Source organism: Hemitrygon akajei, chromosome 3, assembly GCF_048418815.1.
Source record: "Hemitrygon akajei chromosome 3, sHemAka1.3, whole genome shotgun sequence".
In the NCBI taxonomy this organism is placed as follows: Eukaryota; Metazoa; Chordata; class Chondrichthyes; order Myliobatiformes; family Dasyatidae; genus Hemitrygon; species Hemitrygon akajei.
Window position 1 is genome coordinate 24,881,390 of NC_133126.1, and position 20,571 is coordinate 24,901,960.

General features: G+C 38.5%; 1 protein-coding gene across 4 annotated transcripts in view; it reads right to left on the minus strand.

The window, feature by feature from the left end:
• ston2 (stonin 2) overlaps positions 1-20,571 on the minus strand; it is a 144,755-nt gene that overhangs the window by 86,920 nt on the left and 37,264 nt on the right. For all 4 annotated transcript variants that reach the window (XM_073039356.1, XM_073039354.1, XM_073039357.1 and 1 more), the window contains one exon: positions 12,728-12,877. In XM_073039356.1, the coding sequence (XP_072895457.1) occupies positions 12,728-12,877 (150 nt within the window). The remainder of the gene's footprint in view (positions 1-12,727; positions 12,878-20,571) is intronic.

Sequence of the window (20,571 nt, forward strand, 5' to 3'; positions counted from 1 at the left end):
TTAACATGAGAGAAATTTCCTTTTAAGCTTTTACAACCACATCCATGTCCATTTCTTTAGCCAGGTGCCTTCACCCAAGACTGGGAGCACTTTCTATCATAGAATGCTAGTTCCATCTGAGCATTTTTATTTGGCTTCTTATCTTCTGGATCTATTCTCTATTCATTACTAACTACTATAAATATCTTAATTCTACCCACTAGGTTTCTACACCTTCCTGTCTATTGAATCACAGAGTTGTATATTAATTTTGAACTTTGAACTATGTCACCTCTTTCTAAGGATTTGATTTCATATTTTAACAACAGAGCCACCTGATGCTCACTGCCTACCTGCTTGTCCTTTTGATACAAGGTATATCCTTGGATGTTAAGCTCTAAACAATGCTCTTCTTTCAGCCATAACTGAGTGATGCCCACAAAATCATTCATATCTGCAATCTCTAACTGTGTGACAATGTTTATTTTTTTTTATTATTGTGCTCTTTATCTTATTGTATATTTTTGTGCTGCATTAGATCTGGAGTAATTATTTTGATCTCCTTTACACTTGTGTACCGGAAATAACATTAAGTAATCTTGAATCTTCACTCCAAAGAGAAAAACCGTAGTTCATTCAACGATCATTTGAGGAAATGAGGTGTTCGAGGAATATAAAGAATGTAAAAAGAATCTTAAGAAAGAAATTAGAAAAACTAAAGGAAGATATGAGGTTGCTTTGGCAAGTAAGGTGAAAATAAATCCAAAGGGTTTCTACAGTTATATTAATAGCAAAAGGATAGTGAGGGATAAAATTGGTCCCTTAGAGAATCGGAGTGGACAGCTATGTTTGGAGCCAAAAGAGATGGGGGAGATTTTGAACAATTTCTTTTCATCTCACTAAGGAGAAGGATATTGAATTGTGTAAGGTAAGGGAAACAAGTAGGGTAGTTATGGAAACTATGATGATTAAAGAGGAGGAAGTACTAGAGCTTTTAAAGTATATAAAAGTCTCCAAGTCCTGACAGGATATTCACTAGGACCTTGAGGGAAGTTAGTGTAGAAATAGCAGGGGCTCTGACAGAAGTATTTCAAATGTCATTAGAAATGAGGACTGGCGTATTGCTCATGTTGTTCCATTGTTTAAAAAGGGTTCTAAGAGTAAATCTAGCAATTATCTAGTAAGTTTGACGTCAGTGGTGGGTAAATTAATGGAAAGTATTCTTAGAGATGGTATATATAATTATCTGGATAGACAAGGTCTGATTAGGAACAGTCAACATGAATTTGTGCATGGAAGGTCATGTTTGACAAATCTTACTGAATTTTTTGAAGAGGTTACTAAGAAAGTTGACGAGAGTAAAGCAGTGGATATTGTCTATATGGACTTCAGTAAGGCCTTTGACAAGTTTCCATATGAAAGATTAGTTAGGAAGGTTCAATCATTAGGTATTAATATTGTAGTAGTGAAATGGATTCAACAGTGGCTGGATGGGAGATGCCAGAGAGTAGTGGTGGATAACTGTTTGTCGGATTGGAGGCCGGTGACTAGTGGTGTGCCTCAGGGATCTGTACTGGGTCCAATGTTGTTTGTCATATACATTAATGATCTGGATGATGAGATGGTAAGTTGGATTAGTAAGTATGCAGATGATACTAAGATAGGTGGCGTTGTGGATAATGAAGTAGGTTTTCAAAGCTTGCCGAGAGATTTAGGCCAGTTAGAAGAGTGGGCTGAAAGATGGCAGATGGAGTTTAATGCTGATAAGTGTGAGGTGCTACATTTTGATAGGAATAATCAAAATAGGACATACATGGTAAATGGTAGGGCATTGAGGAATGCAGTAGAACAGAGTGATCTCGGAATAATGGTGCATAGTTCCCTGAAGGTAGAATCTCATGTGGATAGGGTGGTGAAGAAAGCTTTTGGTATGCTGGCCTTTATAAATCAGAGCATTGAGTATAGGAGTTGGGATATAATGTTAAAATTGTACAAGGCATTGGTGAGGCCAAATTTGGAGTATTGTGTACAGTTCTGGTCACCGAATTATAGGAAAGATGTCAATAAAACAGAGAGAGTACAGAGAAGATTTACTAGAATGTTACCTGGGTTTCAGCACCTAAGTTACAGGGAAAGGTTGAACAAGTTAGGTCTTTATTCTTTGGAGCGTAGAAGGTTGAGGGGGGACTTGATTGAGTTATTTAAAATTATGAGGGGGATAGATAGAGTTGACGTGGATAGGCTTTTTCCATTCAGTAGGGGAGATTCAAACAAGAGGACGAGTTGAGAGTTAAGGGGCAAAAGTTTAGGGGTAACACGAGGGGGAACTTCTTTACTCAGTGAGTGGTAGCTGTGTGGAACGAGCTTCCAGTAGAAGTGGTAAAGGCAGGTTTGATTTTGTCATTTTAAAAAAATTGGATAGATATATGGACAGGAAAGGAATGGAGGGTTATGGGCTGAATGCAGATAGGTGGGACTAGGTGAGAGTAAGCGCTCAGCACAGACTAGAAGGGCCGAGATGGCCTGTTTCTGTGCTGTAATTGTTAGATGGTTATATGATCTTAATGCTCACTAATCCAAGCAACATCCTGGTAAATCTCCTCTGCACCCTCTATAAAGCTTCCACATTCTTCCCATAAGGAGGTGACCAAAACTGAAAACAATATTCCAAATGAGGTCTAACCAGGGTTTTATAGAAGTACATTACCTAACAGCTCTTGAACTCAATCCCCCGACTAATGAAAGCCTTTTTAACAACCCTATCAATTTGTGCAGCATCTTTGAGGGATCTATGAATATGGACCCCAAGATCCTGCTGTTCTTCTGCAGGAGTTTACTTGTGTACACTGAGTTTTGTGTGAATCATTTAATAGATCTGTTAACAATCTGAGAAGGTGAAGCATTAGAATAAACTCACAAATTATTAATAAGAACTTCTTTAACTAACTAAAAGGGAAAAAAATTCCAGAAGGCATTCAGTAAGGTGCTACATAAAAGGATGCTGTATACTAATCTGGCATGGTAGCGTAGTGGTTAGCATAACACTTCACTGCATCAGCAACTTGGGTTCAATTCTGCTGCTGTCTGTAAGGAGTTGGTATGTTCTTTCCAGGACCTCGTGGATTACCTCTGGGTGCTCCTGTTTCTTCCCACATTCCAAAGATGTATGAGTTAAAATCATTCACATGGGTAAAAATGGGTGGTGTGGGTTTGTTGAACTGGAAGGGCCTATTACCATGTAGTATCTCTAAATTTTAAAAAACCATCATGGATACGGGGTCAAAGCAAACAAGCCCATAAAATTCTCTCAACCACAGCCCCTTCTATTGTTTTCTGAAATGTTGGCTACCCTTCTACAAGATCTAATGTCCCGATGAAGGGTCTCAGCCCAAAATGTTGACTGTTAATTCCTCTCCATAGATGCTGACTGATTTGCTGAGTTCTTAAAGCACTTTATATGTTTTGCTCAAGTTTACAAATACCACCCCTCAAGCCAAACACCATGCTAACTTTAAAATAGCAGTACCTTCATTATTACAGGGTTAAACTTGTTACAGGTTGAGTCTGTGGTAAAGAAAGAAAATGCAATGTTGGCATTTATTTCAAGGGGAATAGAATATAAAAGTTAGTTAAAGTTAGTTAAAGCCTTATAGGCTCATCAGGCCAGTGCTTATGCCGGTTTCTGTGGCGTGAAGTGACTGAGAGTACAAGACTCCCCATTCCCCCACCCAGGATAGGACGCCAGTCTATCGCAAGGTTAACCCCCAGCATTTTGCCAGTGCCCATTTTCAGTTGGGTGGACTGGAGCAGTGTGTGGTTAAGTGCCTTGCTCAAGGACACAACACATTGCCTTGGCTGGGGCTCAAACTCACAACCTTCAGATCGCTAGTCTAATGCCTTAACCACTTGGCCATGCACCACACAATAGAATATAAAAGCAAGGAGATAATGCCGATCCTGTATAAGACACTAGTTAGGCCACACTTGGAATATTGTCAACAGTTTTGGGCCCCATATCTCAGGATGTGTTGTCATTGGAGAGAGTCCAGATGAGGTCCATGAGGATGATTCCAAAAATGAAGGGGTTAACATATGAGAAGCATTTATCATTGATATTTAGAAGAATGTGGGGGGAGGGGGCAAATCTCATTGAAACCTACCAAATGGTGAAAGGACTAGATAGGGTGGATGTGGAGGGGATGTTTCCTATGGTGCAGGTATCAAGAAATAGAGGGTACAGCCTCAAAATTAAGGGGCGACCCTTTAGAACTGAGGTAAGGAGAATTTTTTTAGCCAGAGAGTAGTAAATCTGTGGAATGCTCTGCCACAGACTGCGATGGAGGCCAAGTCTATGGGTACATTTAAGGCAGAAGTTGATTGTTTCCTGATTGGTCAGGGCATCAAACGGGAGGGCAGGTGTATGGGGTTGAGTGGGATCCAGGATCAGCCATGACAGAATGGAGGAGTAGACACGATGGACTGAATGGCCTAATTCTGCTCATATGTCTTCTGGTTTTATCTCTGCCTGTGATATACGTAGAGCAGTTTTGTTTTAGTCTCATTCGGGGCCCTCTTCCTTGACTGCTGATCATTTTATTGATGCTGCTCATACAAAACTGAAAACTCCGGGGTTTCCGGTGACGTCATCGTCGAGAATGGCAGCTTAAGTCACTAGCTCCTCCAGAAAAACGCATATTAAGCCCCGTTAACCCATCAAATATAGTATTTTTTGAAAAATATTTGAACTGCAAAGAGGGGCAAGAATGGGGAAAAGGAATGGAAATAAAAAAAGCAACACTGCAGAGCCTGCAGCCAAGAGGAGTGCAGCAAGCGGCTCTCCTACCCGACCGCATGCTAGCAAGGAGGATGCTGGGCCTCGTTCAGGTGAAGCGGCGAATATGATCGAAATTCTGAAAGAGATAAGGGAGTTTCAGAAAGCAATAAAGCAGCAGCTCCGTGACATTAAGTCTGAGCTTGCCAGCATCAATCAAAAAATAGCGGTGGCAGAGACTCGAATTGAGAAGGTGGAAGATCGCGTTCAAAACGTGGAACTGAGTAAGACAATAAAAATATTAAATTACCAGGAAGGTAAACTGCTTGACCTGGAGGGAAGATCACGGCAGAAAAATATCAGAATCTACAACGTTCTCGAAGGAGCGGAGGGCTCGTCTATGACGGAGTTTGTCAGAAAGTTACTGCGGGATACGCTGGATCTTCCCTCGACTATGGAGCTGGAAGTCGAAAGAGCCCACCATGCGTTAGTCCTGAAGTCTACTCAAGATAAGACACGCTCAATAATAATGAAATTCCTTCGGTACAGCACCAAGGCGGAGATTCTACGAAAGGCCTGGGGTAAGAATAGAGTGTCTTTAGATGATAAATTAATATATTTCGACCAAGATAACCCCCCCCCCCTCGCGGTCCTGCAGAAACGTAAAGAATATTCTGAAGTAAAGCGGGTACTAAAGCAAAAAAAGATTAGATTTCAAACTCCGTACCCTGCTAAACTTTAGTGTTTTATGACAACGGGATGTGGTTGTACCAGACAGCAGAATAGGCGACTACAGACATGAAGGCCAGAGGGTTGCCCGTCAGCGTGACCAAAATGAGGGAAAGCCTGGCTGAGGAATTATCCCGCTCCGCTTGGGAAATAGTGCGAGAATCGAGAAGGCAGGAGACAGGAGGAGGCCGAGAGAAATATATCAGGAAGAGACCAGAAGTTTCCCAAAGACAGTCCTCACCCCCTTCAGAAGAACCATAAGGTTTGGCTAACTTTAAAAATGTTGAGAAGCTAAACGGAAGCAAAAATAGACGGTGATATACCTATCTCGAGAAATATTTATTATAATGTGGATTTTATATTACTTAGTTGTTATTCTTTATTCACTCACTTACTCCTTTTTCCCCACCAATACGAGAATGAATATATCTATGTGTGTGTGTGTGTGTGTGTGTGTGTATGTATATATATATATAGTACACAGGGAAATCTTTTCTGTGTAATAGATTAGTGCACTGACTTTTATGAATACTGCAATAGAGCCCCTCAACTCACAAGTAGGAGGGATTATCCCCCACAGCTAGACATTTCCTCTAGCTCAACGCAGGGTCATCTACTAGAGACCTCAGCCTTGGAATCACACACTCGTTGCAATTTTTGTTATTATTTGCATTTCTTGGTTCTTATTTGTTCAGGGAGTAGATCGATTAAGTTTTATCCTAATTTCAATGATACATTGACAGATAAATACAGATGGCTAAGGACAAAGTAAAATTCATTTCTTTTAATGTCAATGAGCTATTAAATCCAAACGTAAGAAAATTTTATCCAAATTGAAAAAAAGAACAAGCCCATGTAGCATATTTACAGGAAACTCATTTAAGTGATAATGAGCATAAAAAACTAAAGAGAATGGGCTTCACTAATGTTTTTCTCCTCATAAAAATCAGGACATAGTAGAGGAGTTGCTATTCTTATCTCAAGTAAGCTAAATTTTGAAAAAGTATTCGAAATGGGAGATAAAGAGGGCAGATATATTCTGGTAAGGGGGAATATAGACAGAAATTCAGTTACTCTATTGAATATATACGCACCCCCAGGAAGTGATATTGGTTTCTTTCAGAAAATTATTAATATTATGGTAACGAAAACAGAAGGTCTCCTGATATGTGGGGGAGACTTAAATTTACAATTACAATCAAACTTACTCTTCCAATAGAAAAACCTATGAAACAAAATCTTTACATAAGGAAGTTAATACACTTTTTGAGGATATTGGTTTAATTGATATATGGAGGGACCTTTTCCCCGACAGAAGGGATTACACTCATTATTCTGCTCCCCATTCTGTATATACAAGCATAGACTATTTCATAACATTTGTAAAAGACAAAGCCAAATACCTGTGGAATTGGGACAATAGATGTAAGTAACCATGCACCTATATATTTATCTGTTGATTTTGACCTACAACTAAAGAATACTATTTGGAAACTAAATTCAAGTCTACTCAATGATCCGTACTTTAAGGAACAAATTAAAAAAGAAATTGGTCTCTACTTAGAATTTAATGATAATGGAGAGGTTTCACCTCCCATTTTATGGGATACCCTGAAGGCAGTCTTAAGAGGGAAAATTATAGCAACATCTTCATACAAGAAAAAAATAAGAAATAAAACATTAGACGAATTACAAAATAGGCTGAAGGAACTAGAGAAAAAACACAAATTGAATTTGGCACAGGATACATTAGGGGAAATTAAAAGAATTAGGAATGAAACAAATAGTTTGGCTACGCAAGAAATCAGGAAGAACTTAATGTTTCTGAAACAGAGACATTATGAAAGTGGATCGAAATCTATGAAAATACTGGCGTGGAAACTGAAAAAAAAGGTAGCAGAAAATACAATTCATAGAATTAGGTATCCAAGAACGAAAATGATAAAAAAAATAAGCTAAGTGAAATTCAAGAAGCTTTTGAAGTGTTTTACAAGACTCTACTGCTGACATAACTGAAGTTGAATTAAAAGCTGCAATTAGTAGGCTTAAATTAAGCAAGTCACCAGGATCAGATGGGTATACAACAGAGTGGTACAAAGAATTTAAAAATGAGTTAATTCCTGTTTTACTCCCCACACTGAACTGGGCTCTAAAAAAAAGGCACAAATGCCACCCAGTTGGAAGGAAGCAATAATCTCAGCTATACCAAAAGAAGGCAAGGATAAAATGGAATGTGGGTCATTTAGACCAATATCCGTTCTTAATGTAGATTATAGGTTATTTACCTCCATCATGGCCAAACGATTAGAAGAGTTTCTACCCATACTGATACGTAAGAATCAGACAGGTTTTATATGACAACGCCAGACACAAGACAACATACGAAGGACACTTCACATTATGGATCATATACAAAAAAAAAATCAAAGCAATAGTGATAAGCCAAGCGTGGACGCTGAAAAAGCATTTGATTCAGTTAAATGGAATTTTCTTTACAGAGGAGTTTTACATAGATTTGGTTTCCAAGACACAATTATTAAAACTATACAGACACTAAATGACAATCCTACTGCTAGGATTAAAATCAATGGATATTTATCAAATAGTCTTACCCTAGACAGGGGCACGAGACAGGGTTGTGCATGGTCACCGCTACTCTTCACGTTATATCTGGAACCATTAGCTCAATACATCAGACAAAATGAAGATATCAGGGAAATTACTATTAAAGGGACAGAGCATAAATTGGCTTGTTATGCAGATGACATTTTGATCTATCTAGGGCAACCAACATACTCTTTACCTAAATTGATGCAATCCTTTGAACAATATGGTCAATTATCAGGATACAAGATCAACATAGATAAAACCCAATTACTTTCATATTACTATAGCCCGCCAAGAGAAATTGAAAGTCGATAACCCTGGGCACGGCACACAGAATTTTTCAAATATTTGGGCATCATTATGCCAAAAGATTTAGCAAAATTATCAGAATGTAATTATCAGCCTTTATATTAAAAAATTAAGGAAGATGTGGCAAGATGGAGCTTGATTCCTTTTTTCAGTCTCAGTTCAAGGATTGAGTCTATTAAAATGAATATACTGCCCAGACTGTTATATCTCTTTCAGACCCTACCAATAGAGATTCATCAAAATCAATTCAATGAATGGAACAAGATGCTATCAAGGTATATTTGGCAGGGTAAAAGGCCTAGAGTTCGTCTCAAAACTTTGCAATTAGCAAAGGAAAAGGGGGGATGGGGCCTAGCTTCTCTCACAGATTATTACAAACCCCAGTTCCAGAAAAGTTGGGATATTTTCCAAAATGCAATAAAAACAAAAATCTGTAATATGTTAATTCACGTGAACCGTTATTTAACTGACAAAAGTACAAAGAAAAGATTTTCAATAGTTTTACTGACCTACTGTAAAAGAATATAATCTAGAGCATATATGTCAAACTCAAGGCCCGCTGGCCAAATCCGGCCCGCGGTGGAATTATCTTTGGCCCGCGAGATAATATCTAATTACTATTAAAGCTGGCCCCAGTAATCGAAGCGCCTATGGCGTATGATATGGCTAATGCTGAGTTTATTCAGGTACCAGGTTTTCAGGGTTTTTAGTGTTTATTCGGCAGTCTTGCTCGGCAGTCTTCTTCATAAGAAACGGAATTTGTAAAGTGAAACACTTTGTAGTTATAGCAGAGACTGAGACACATGAGAGCAGGCTGAAAAAATGGAGGCAACGAAAGCTGCGTTCGCACGCGTCCGACTGATCTGGCCCGCATGAAGCTGCATTTTGCTCAATCCGGCCCGTGACCTAAAATGAGTTTGACACCCCTGACTTCTAGAGGGAGATATTGCAATTCTTAAATGGTGTGCATATGACTCGGATTTTACACCAAATAAGTTGGATGCTAGATTTAAGGGCTGGACAGCTAAAGGAATAACAGTTCTTTGCAACATAATGAAAGAAGGAACACTGTTCAGTTTTGAAATGCTTAAAGAGAAACACTTATTAGGAAAAACAAGATTTTTTAAATCGGTATTTACAGATGTGACAATATGTTAATAAGACACTTAAAAATGTAACCAAGGCAAGTACATGCTTGATAGAGCTCTTTAGAAAAGCATATAATTCAGTAATTAGTAGTAGAATCATTTCAAGCATTTATAAGGGGTTGTCAAATCTTAAAACACATTCGACTTCATACATTAAAACAAAATGGGAGAAGGAAGGAGGGATAATTATATCTGAGGAAGAATGGACAACAATATGGAGATATCAATGGAAGTGTACCAGTTCATAGAAATGGAGGGAGTTTGGATGGAAAAACTTGATAAGATATTTTATTACACCCTCTCAGAAATCCCATTATGATAGTAACCTCCCTGTTTGCTGGAGAAATTGTGGAAATCAAAATGAAAATCATTATCATATTTTTTGGGACTGCCCTATTATCAAAAACTATTGGAAGGGGATACACATTGCCCTACAAGACAACTTTAAATATGAAATACCCTTAGAGAGTAAGACCATATATTTTGGATATATACCTCAAGAATGGTTGAAAAGAGATAAATATTTAATGATTATACTGTTGGGTGGCTGGTAAAAACTCTTACTAGGAAATGGTTATCACAGGAGAGCCCAACTTTAAATACATGGATGGAAATTACAATGGACATTTACAAAATGGAGAAGATAACAGCATCTGTTAATCATAAGCTGGAACAATTTGATTCATACTGGGAAAAATGGTTTAACTACATAATGCCTCATAGGCCTGATTTTATTCTCACAAATCAATGAATCTGTTGTAAAAGAGATCACTCCCTACTTGTACATAGTTCTTTCCTTTTGCTTGTTTTTTCTTTCCACTCTTTTCTTTAAGTGTATACCTCAGATAAATACTTTGTGGAGATTTGTGATATTTATGATTATATGATATATATGTGCAATGTCTGAACTACATCTTATGGAAATGTTTGTTTGATGATGAGCTTCACTAAAAAATAAATTACAAAAAAAAACAAAACTGAAAACTCCATTGCTTTTGGTGCCAATGTATTGGTGCACAATAGTTCCCATCTACACATGCCTGTATATACTGTAACAAGGATTAGGAAGGCCAATTTTAAAAAAAAAATGTGACTGGAGTACAAGAATAGAGGCATCTTTGCCTTGGTATCACCACATCAGAATAATATATTACTCCGACAAGTCTTGTCTCCCTCCTGAAGGATGTGCTTCTGATATAGAGTATGCAAAATAGGACACACAGAAAATTAACATGAGTAGGCCATCCAGCCCCTCAAGCTTGCTCTGGTCCTGACCTTTAATCTTCCTTGTCTCAATCGTTCCTGTGTGCCAGATCCCCATGGCCCTCAATTCCCCAATCTTGTGTACATTTATCTTCCTCTGCTTTAAATTCTTCTGATTACCTGGTCCCCACAACCTTCTAGCAAAAAATATTCCAAAGATTCACCAACCTCTGTGATAATGAATTTCTGTATTCTTCTGTTTTAAATGACCAGCCCCTCTCGCTTGAGATTACTTGAGATTCTCCAACCAATGGAAAAGATCTTGCTATGCTCACTTAGGATCTTGTATTTCAATGTTCAAAGTTAAAAGTAAATTTCTTATCGAAGTACCTATATGTCATCATGTACTAACCTGAGATTCATTAAGATTAATCCCCTTTCTAGACTCCAATTAATACAGATCAAACTTGTTAACCTGTTTAACCTCTTTTGATAAGGTATTTTATCCTAGTGAATCTCTTCTAGATCAACTCCAGTGCTACTATATCTTTCCTAAGCTAAAGGGGATAAAACTTGTGCAGTACTCTAGATATGGCCTTTCCCATGCCCTACAAGATTTTTTCTAGGTTGGTGAGTATGTCACATCAGGAGAAATAAAGCAGATTTAGTCTGTTCTCTGGAGTGATCTCATTAAAATACAAAAAGCTCTTCCAAGGCTTGACAGAGTAAGTAAAGCAAAGTACCGTACTTAGTTCTGTATATCCAAGCTAAGGATTACAGTTTCAGGGCAAGGATGAGAAGTCTATTCACCGCAGCACTGTTCCTTTGGAATTCTCTAAAATCTCTTAAGTATTTTCACAACAGATCAATAGAAATTAAGGAATCTAAGGATTTGCATTAAGTGCAGAATAGCAGCATGGGGGTAAAAATTAAAACATAATCTTATTGTAAGGCACACACAGCTGGAAGAAGCAAATAGCCTATTCCCATTTATAAACAGACATACACATAATTGGATAGTCCTCACAGTTGAAGTTGAGTGAGGTCATTTTCAGCTTCTTGGATTCTGGATTATTGCTGATCAATGCCATTTCTCAGGAGGTTGCTACTGTTGGATTGGGATGTAGAATTTTTTTTGTTGTTCTAACTTTCCTATGCTTGTTTGTAATTACAATACAGTTGCTTCTTTTTTTAAAAGAAGCTTCTGAGCTATCTGTATAGGTGTCATGTCATTTGAATCTACTATTTTGTAGGATAATTGCTGTTATATCTAGTCAGATTTGAGGCTATACTACAACACTACTCATCACTGCATAATGGATATTGCAAAAAAAAAACTAAATCAGCTTTTCCTTCACTCTGGAAGATGCAGCAAATTGGTAACAAAGACTTGTCAGGATAGTCGGCTTCCCTAAGGTACAACCCCACAGACAGTGCAGAAATAGGAATTTCACTCTTAGTAGCTTCATGCCAGGATTGCACACATCTAAACAGCGGATTACCTGTCCACCACCGTTTCGACCCAATTCAGTGATTTTTGGAGTGTAACTATTCTTCACACTCTACTACTCTGTACAAAGTTGCAAAGGAGTTTCTGAGGACATCTTCAAGTATAACATCAATAATAGAAAGTTACAAAATTGATACCACAAAAAACACTTAAGAAAAAATATTTTTAATTAAAATCATAACCAAAGTGTGCGTAGTGCAACAGTATAAACATAGTCCAGACTAATTTACAAAATTTTTCACTTTCTTGCATCCAAACACATAGTGAGCTATTTTGTAGGTATTTTCCAACTTTAGGCAAGACGTTCCACATAGCTAGATTTTTTTATGACAGCAATTTGATCTGGATGTTCAGTAATACTGGTTAAAACCACCTATTTTCTGAATCCATATTACACAATGCAACTCATCACAAAGGGTAAAATAAAACAGAACATTCATGCCTTTTGATACAGATAAAATTTGAACTTACCTGGAGAGCCAGGCCTGGAAACACTGTTACTGGGCAAATCTTCTGTTTCAATCGACTGCAGATCCGTGTAGGATGGAGCCAAACTCAGATTGCTGGGCTCCTCAGATTGAGTAGTCCAGCTTTCTTCTGAAGTAGGAGGTTCCCTTGAATCTAAAATCAATATTAAATAATTTTAAAGTTGTCAAAAAGGTGCATTTCTTCCACAACTAAAACTGCAGTACTTTACCTTAATAGTGAGAACAGAAGGCATGTGGTGTGTCTTTAGACATCGATTTAAGTGGCACACTGATGTGATGGAATGCAAAAACTGCAGCTATGATCTACGCAAAGTCATCAGCAGCGAAACTACAATACAGGGACAAAATCCAGACAACTCTCCACCAACAACACACACAGCTTATGGCAAGGTCTGCACACCATCGCAGACTTAAAAGCTAAGCGCAGTGGTGCTGCCAGCATTGCTGCCTTTCTCCCAGATGAGAAAAATATATTTTACACTCGGTTCAATGTCACCAACACTGAACCCCTGAGGAGAGCCGCCCTTGCATCTTAGTCATCTCTGAGGCTGAAGTACGCAAGCGTTTCCAATGAGTGGACAGTCAACTTAATAAGCAAATGCTTTGAGAGGCTGGTCAAGGATTACACCTTCAGTATGCTACCACCCACATTGCACCCCCTACAATTCGCCTACCAACACAACTGATCAACAGATGACACAATAGCCACAGCTCTATACACTGTCCTTACACATCTGGAGAACAAGGATGCTTATGTGAGATTGCTGTTCTTGGACTACAGTTCAGTATCTAACACCATTAATTCCCTCCAGGCTTGACAAGAAGCTCAGAGACCTCAGACGTCACCCTGCCTTGTGTAACTGGATCCTGGACTTCCTGTCAGATCGCTGGCAGATAGCAAGAGTGGATTCCCTCAGCTCTGCCCCTATGACCCTCAACACAGGTGTCCTAAGCCCTTCCTTTACTCTCTGTATATCCACGACTGTGTCACCACCCACAGATCCAATCTGCTAATTAAATTTGCTGATGACACTACATTGATTGGCCTAATTTCAGATAATAATGAGGCAGCCTACAGAGAAGAAGTCATCACACTTACACAGTGGTGTCAAGAAAACAACCTCTCCCTCAATGTCACAAAAACAAAGAAGCTGGCTGTGGACCACAGGAGGAATTGAGACTGGCTAACCCCTATTGACAACAATGAATCTGGGGCTGAGAAAGTGAACAGCTTTGTGTTCCTTGGCATACACTTCACTGAGGATTTCACGTAATCTGTCCATACCGGCTGGGTGGTGGGAAAAAAGCACAAAAACACTTCATTCACACTAGATGATTGAAGAAGTTTGGTATGGGTCTCCAAATCTTAAGGAATTTCTATAGAGATACAATTAAGAGCATCCTGACTGGCTGCATCACTGCCTAGTATGCGAATTGTACTTCTCTCAATCACAGGATTCGGCAGAGAATGGTGCGGACAGCCCAGTCACCCTAATCACAAGCTGCTACCATCCGGGAAACAGTATCGCAGCATAAAAGCCAGCACCAACAGGCTCTGGGACAGCTTCTTCCACCAGGCCATCAGATTGATTAATTCATCCTGATACAATTGTATTTCTATGCTATATTGACTGTCCTGTTGTACATATCATTTATTACAAATTACTATAAATTACACATTGCACATTTAGGAGACATAACAGAGATTTTTACTCATGTATGTGAAGGATGTAAGAAATAGTCAATCCAATTCAATGTATCTGAGAGACACTGACAAGGAAAGTCATTCACTATATCCCATCAATGCAGCCCCTATCATCCAATTATTCTTAAATCAGGGATTTTTAACCAAATACCATAAGTGCAAATAGTCTACTTTAATTGTGCATCACTGAATAAAACATTTATTTTTGCAGTAGTTTGAATTGATATCCTTCAGATCAAAAAGCTCTATTATTCTAGATCTATCATTTCTATTCTTTTAACCATCTAATAAACCAACAAGATGACATCTCAAATGCTTTCTTTTCAAATGAAGTTCAACGATTTCTCATCTTTCCTCCCAAATCAGAAACCAGCATTAGGCCCTTCATTGTTTCTATGCACAGTGCAGGGTAAGAGCATACTGCACAACACTAGGCAGAGTATGATGGAGACTGAAAAACAAGGTGAGAGAAAAGAAGTAATTGAAAAGAACGAATTGCAAGGCTTTTGAATATCAAAGTCTTACTTTTAGTTAATGCAGTGCCCGAAAGTTTTATTTTAAAACAAATTCCAAGTTGGTGCTTGACCTGTAGGATTGAATCACGTTATGATACTTTCCTTCCCACAATCAGGTAATCTATCATCAGGATGAAGATCAATTGAAGATATCGAGAATCATAATAATTTATTTAATGCTTTTTAAAGACAGCTTAAGAAAGAAATTCAGCAATACAAAGAGAAAGCATTGTTGCTTCTCAAAATCATGATAACTTGTGGTACAAAACTACAAAGAATGGTTTTAAAGTATATACTACTTTGTAGGTTAACACAACATGCATTTTAGGTTGTGCATGTCTTTCTGCTTTTGTGACTTGGGTTCAATTCTGCCATCGTATCAACAGACAATCTGAACATTCTCCCCCTATGTGGTAGGAGCAGGAAAAGTCCACTGGGCCCCTCAACCCCACCTTTCAGTAAGATCAAGGCTCATCTACTTTTGGCCTCCTTTCACATTCCCACCTTCCCCTAGTAATACTTCACTTCTATACTCTTTAAAAATCTATCCTTTATCTGTCTTAAAATGAAACTGAAATGCAAGCTTCAATATATACATGTTTAAGTCCTTGATGGAATATGGACAAAGAAGGGAATTAATCTTAAGATGAAGATGGGCAATGGAGCTGCTACTATAAGAGAAGAACTATAGGGTGATTATACAATTTACTTTGAAGGTTTAAAAAAGGTAGTTATGAGTTAGTTTATCATCAGAAACCCCAGGTCATGTGCACAATGGTAAATAATCCTCTACTGGTCACCTAATGAATGTGACATTCAGCTCTTGGCTCCATAGTGGGTTACTGCCCTGGCAAAGGGTACATTTGTTATCACAAATAGCTGTAAATCAGGAATTGGAAGAGAGGGAGCAAATCATGAAAATTACAAATTAGGGAAATTGAAATGAGCAAATTGTTGGAACTATTGATTCTATTGTATTTCTTGGTTCTATTGTGAATGTCTGTAAGAAAATTAACCTCAAGGTAGTTTAAGGTGACATATATACTTTGATAATAAATTTATCAATGATTATATTTATTATCGACAAATAAATTTATGCTGTAGTCAGAAATGTGGATTAAGACAGATGACGCAGCACATACAAAATGCTGGAGGAACTCAGCAGACTAGGCAGCATTGATAGAAAAGAGTGAACAGTCAACAAAGTGTCTTGGCCCAAAACATCAACTGTCTACTCTTTTCTCTAGATGCTCCCTGCCCTGCTGGGCTCTTCCAGTGTTTTGTGTGTGAAGCTTGGATTTCCAGCATGTGCAGATTTTCTTTCGTTTTGAGACAGACTGTGCAATTTTTTTTCTCTCAGAAAGCAAGTCTTTGGGTTTTTCTTGCTTAAAAGGGCAGCAGCAAGAACGTTTTTTTTTAAAATAAGAGAAGAAACCTTTCTTTAAAATCCTTTTTTTTAAAAAAAAGACAAAAAGTAGACAAATCCTTTACAAAAAAAGGGATTAGGCAGGAAGGCAGAGTTGAGATTCAATCAGCTAAGCCATTATCTTACTGACTTGCAAAGCCGGCTGGAGTGTCCTGTTCTTAATTCATATGCAAAACCAGAGAAAAATGTTTAATTCCTGCACGAGGCAACTAGCCCTGGTAGGGAAGGCATTTCTACTTGGTGCAAGTTCTGGTATGGCTTTCAGGTTCTGAACATGACATTTATGATCTTTTAACAGCTGCTTCATCAGTCTGCCAAAATATTCTCTCTCCCATTGAAAGAAATGTTTAGTAGTGGATGCTGTAGCTCCAAATAAAAACCCAGGAAACTCAGAGTAGGCTAGCTAGAAAAAGATATTTGAGAGTTTATTGTTTGTCTACTATTAAAGTCATTGCCTGGAGTTCACTACAATGCTCAAGAAATCTTTCAGCAGGGCTGGACAATAATTCCTCAAAACACATTGGATGACCTTCTCCACTAAAACAACTAGCTATTATTTTGTATGTTATTTGATAACTCCCACAGAAATAGCCCAGTTGTTGCCAGAGATCTGTGAAGAATGCAAGTTATGCAATTATAGTAGTTCCAGTAAACTAGTAATGAAGCACTGGGTCACTGACTTTAATGTTTATGTTACCTCCAAAACAAACCTACATAGGGTTTTCCAAAGGATTAGAAAATAATGAAATTGCTAAAGAATGATCAAGAGAGGATTACCCACTGCCACTTTATGCTATTCATGTGAATTCAGCCAAAGAACATTCTTTTCACGTGCTTTTAATTTAACCTGCTGAGTCATGAAATTCTCCAATTCTAACCAATCAGCATTGTAATTCAGTATTCAATTGAAATTAACATTCTCATCTTCACAATGACATAATTTTTATCTTAATATACTATATTTCTCCAAATTCTTATTTCTTGTTATACTTCAAAAGAAGAAATAAGGTAAATGATCTTAGGTTTGTAACTAATTGTGGTGAACTACATAAACCTGTCTGGACACGCCCCCTGCTGACTGCTCCTGTGGCTCCTCCCACAGACCCCGGTATAAAGGCGATTGAGGTCTGAGCCCGGCCTTTCTGTCTCCAGGATGTAGTATGGTGGTCAACCACTGCTTGTTCCTTCTTCCAGTCAATAAAAGCCGATATCTTGCCTTTACGTATCAACATTTTAAATTTTAATTATAACTGCTACACTAGTAAATCAAAAGGCACAAAGCTGTCATTGAACAATTCTAAAGCACAGGAACATTGATAATGGCTAACCAGAGAGGGTGCCATGGTCAGAAATGTGGACTGTTTAGTGTCAGCAACTGGAAGGCCATTTTCACATTGTAAAAAGGTGAGATTGCTACCGTTCAATACCCACTAGAATCCATAAAATTAGTTTTCCATTTTCAAATTTTTTTTAAAGACTATAGTGGAATTACAATTTTGTGACAATTCATGCATTATATGAAAGGGAGTATTTTATGAACAATAATTGTAATCATATATATAATGAGATAAACAAATTCAGTAAAATTTAAATTAGGTTTGTGGGTTATGTTTTCGTATAGTCAACTAATAAACTAATTTCCAAATTTTATTGATCTCCATTGGGGACTTCTTTTAAAATAACACTCAAAATTCTGGCATATCCTTTGCATCACTCTAATATATTCACTGTTTGCTGCTTAAAAATGTTCTAACTACAAACATTGACATTAGCTTGAAAAAAAAAGGCCGAAGTCCTTACTGCTATATTGCTAACAAAATAGAAACATTTAACTCTTAAACATATTCACAAAATAAATGTTGCACCAACCATTAATTTGCATCCACTCATTTTAACTGTGCAATATATCTTTTGCAGAGTACTCCTACCATCTCCTTCTGACCAAAAAGTTATTAACAGCTCTATTTAAACTATTGCTATAATCTACTTTATCACTGTTTTCACTGGATTAGAATGGCAGAGTGTACAGCTAATACAACTCCAGCAACCAGAAATCAATCAAAACCTCCAGTGTTGTCGTGTAGAGTTTGAACATAGAACATTCCAGCACGGGAACAAGCCCTTTGGTTCACAATGTTTGTGCCAACCATGATGCAAATTTCAAATGCACATATTCCTCAATTCACAGGCTGTTTGCATATTTGTATAAATGTCTCTTAAAGCATTGTGACTGTATTTACTGCCCCCATTCCCCGTGGCTCCACATTCCAAGTACCTACCACTGTGTAAAATATCTTACCATAAATCTCCTTTAATGTTTCCCCTTCTCACCTTAAAGCTGTGCCCTCCAATATTTGGCATCTCTAATTTGGTAGGGGGGGGGGAAGAAAAGACTATTTGCACCTCTCAATTTTATACACTATCAGGTCACCCCTCAGCCTCTGGTGCTTCACAGAAAATAATCCAAGTTTGCCCCACTTCTTCTAGCTAATACTGTTAATAATCTGGTGAATTTTTTGTGTGCCCTCTCCAAAGCCTCCTCAACCATCTGGTAATGTGGAGACCGGAAATGCATACGATACTCCAAATATTGCCTAAACAAAGTTTTATACAGCTGCTAAAACTACTTCCCGAGTTGTATACCACTACACACCAAGCAAGCATGCCACACACCTTATTTATCACCCAATACATACTCCCAAATGTCCCACCATTTACTGTATACTTCTCTGTTATATTTGCACCACTTCAACTCGTCTGGACTAAGCTCCATCTGCCATTATCAACTTATAAAAAATTTGACAAACTTCCTTCCTATTCATAAAAACCAGCAGAGTTATGATGTCTGCAAATCAGAACACCAATTATCTGACTTCAGTCAAAATAACATCCTTGAACTTAATATCACTGTTAATGTTGTGAAATGTGTTGTTTTGCAGCAGCAGTACAAATGAAAAAAAGTACATTACATTACGATAAATATAAAATTAAATAATACTGCAAAAAGAAAAAAAAGTGAGGTAATGTGAACACGAGAAAATCTGCAGATGCTGGAAATTCAAGCAACACACACAAACTGCTGGTGGAATGCAGTTGTGCCCCTTTCTTGATCTTTCTGTCTATCTCTGGAGACAGCTTATCTACTGATGTCTACTATAAGCTTACAGACGCTCACAGCTACCTGGACTATTCCTCTTCCCACCGTCTCTTGCAAAAATGCCATCCCCTTCTCACAATGCCTCCGTCTCCGCGGCATCTGCTCTCAGGATGAGGCTTTTCATTCCAGGATGAAGGAGATGTCTTCCTTTTTTAAAGAAAGGGCTTCCCTTCCTCTACCATCAACTTTGCTCTCAAATGCATCTCTCCCATTTCACACACATCTGCTCTCACCCCATCCACCCGCCACCCTACTTGGGATAGGGTTCCCCTTGTCCTCACCTACCACCCCACTAGCCTCCGGGTCCAACATACAATTCTCCATAACTTCCGCCACCTCCAACATAATCACACCACTAAGCACATCTTTCCCACCCCCCCTTTTTCTGCTTTCCTCAGGGATCGCTCCCTACGTGACTCCCTTGTCCATTTGTTTCCCCCCCCCATCCCTTCCCACTGATTTCCCTCCCGGCACTTATCCTTGTAAGTGGAACAAGAGCTACACCTGCCCTTACACTTCCTCCCTCACCATTCAGGGCCCCAGACAGTCCTTCCATGTGAGGCAACACACACCTGTGAGTCAGCTGGTGTGATATACTGCATCTGGTGCTCCTGGTGCTGCCTTCTAAATATTGGTGAGACCAAACACAGACTGGGAGACCGTTTTGCTGAACACCTATGCTCTGTCCGCCAGAGAAAGCGGGATCTCCCAGTGGTCACACATTTTAATTCCATGTCCCGTTCCCATTCTGATATGTCTACCTATGGCCTCCTCTACTGTCAAGATGAAGCCACACTCAGGTTGGAGGAACAACACCTTATATTCTATCTGGGTAGCATCCAACCTGATGGCATGAACATTTTTTTCTCTAACTTCTGTTAATGTTCCTCCTCCCCTTCTTACCCCATCCCTTATTTATAGAACTATAATAGTACAGCACAGTACAGGCCCTTTGGCCCACAATGTTGTGCCAACCCTTAAACCCTGCCTCCCATATAACCCTCCAACCTTAAGTTCCTCTATA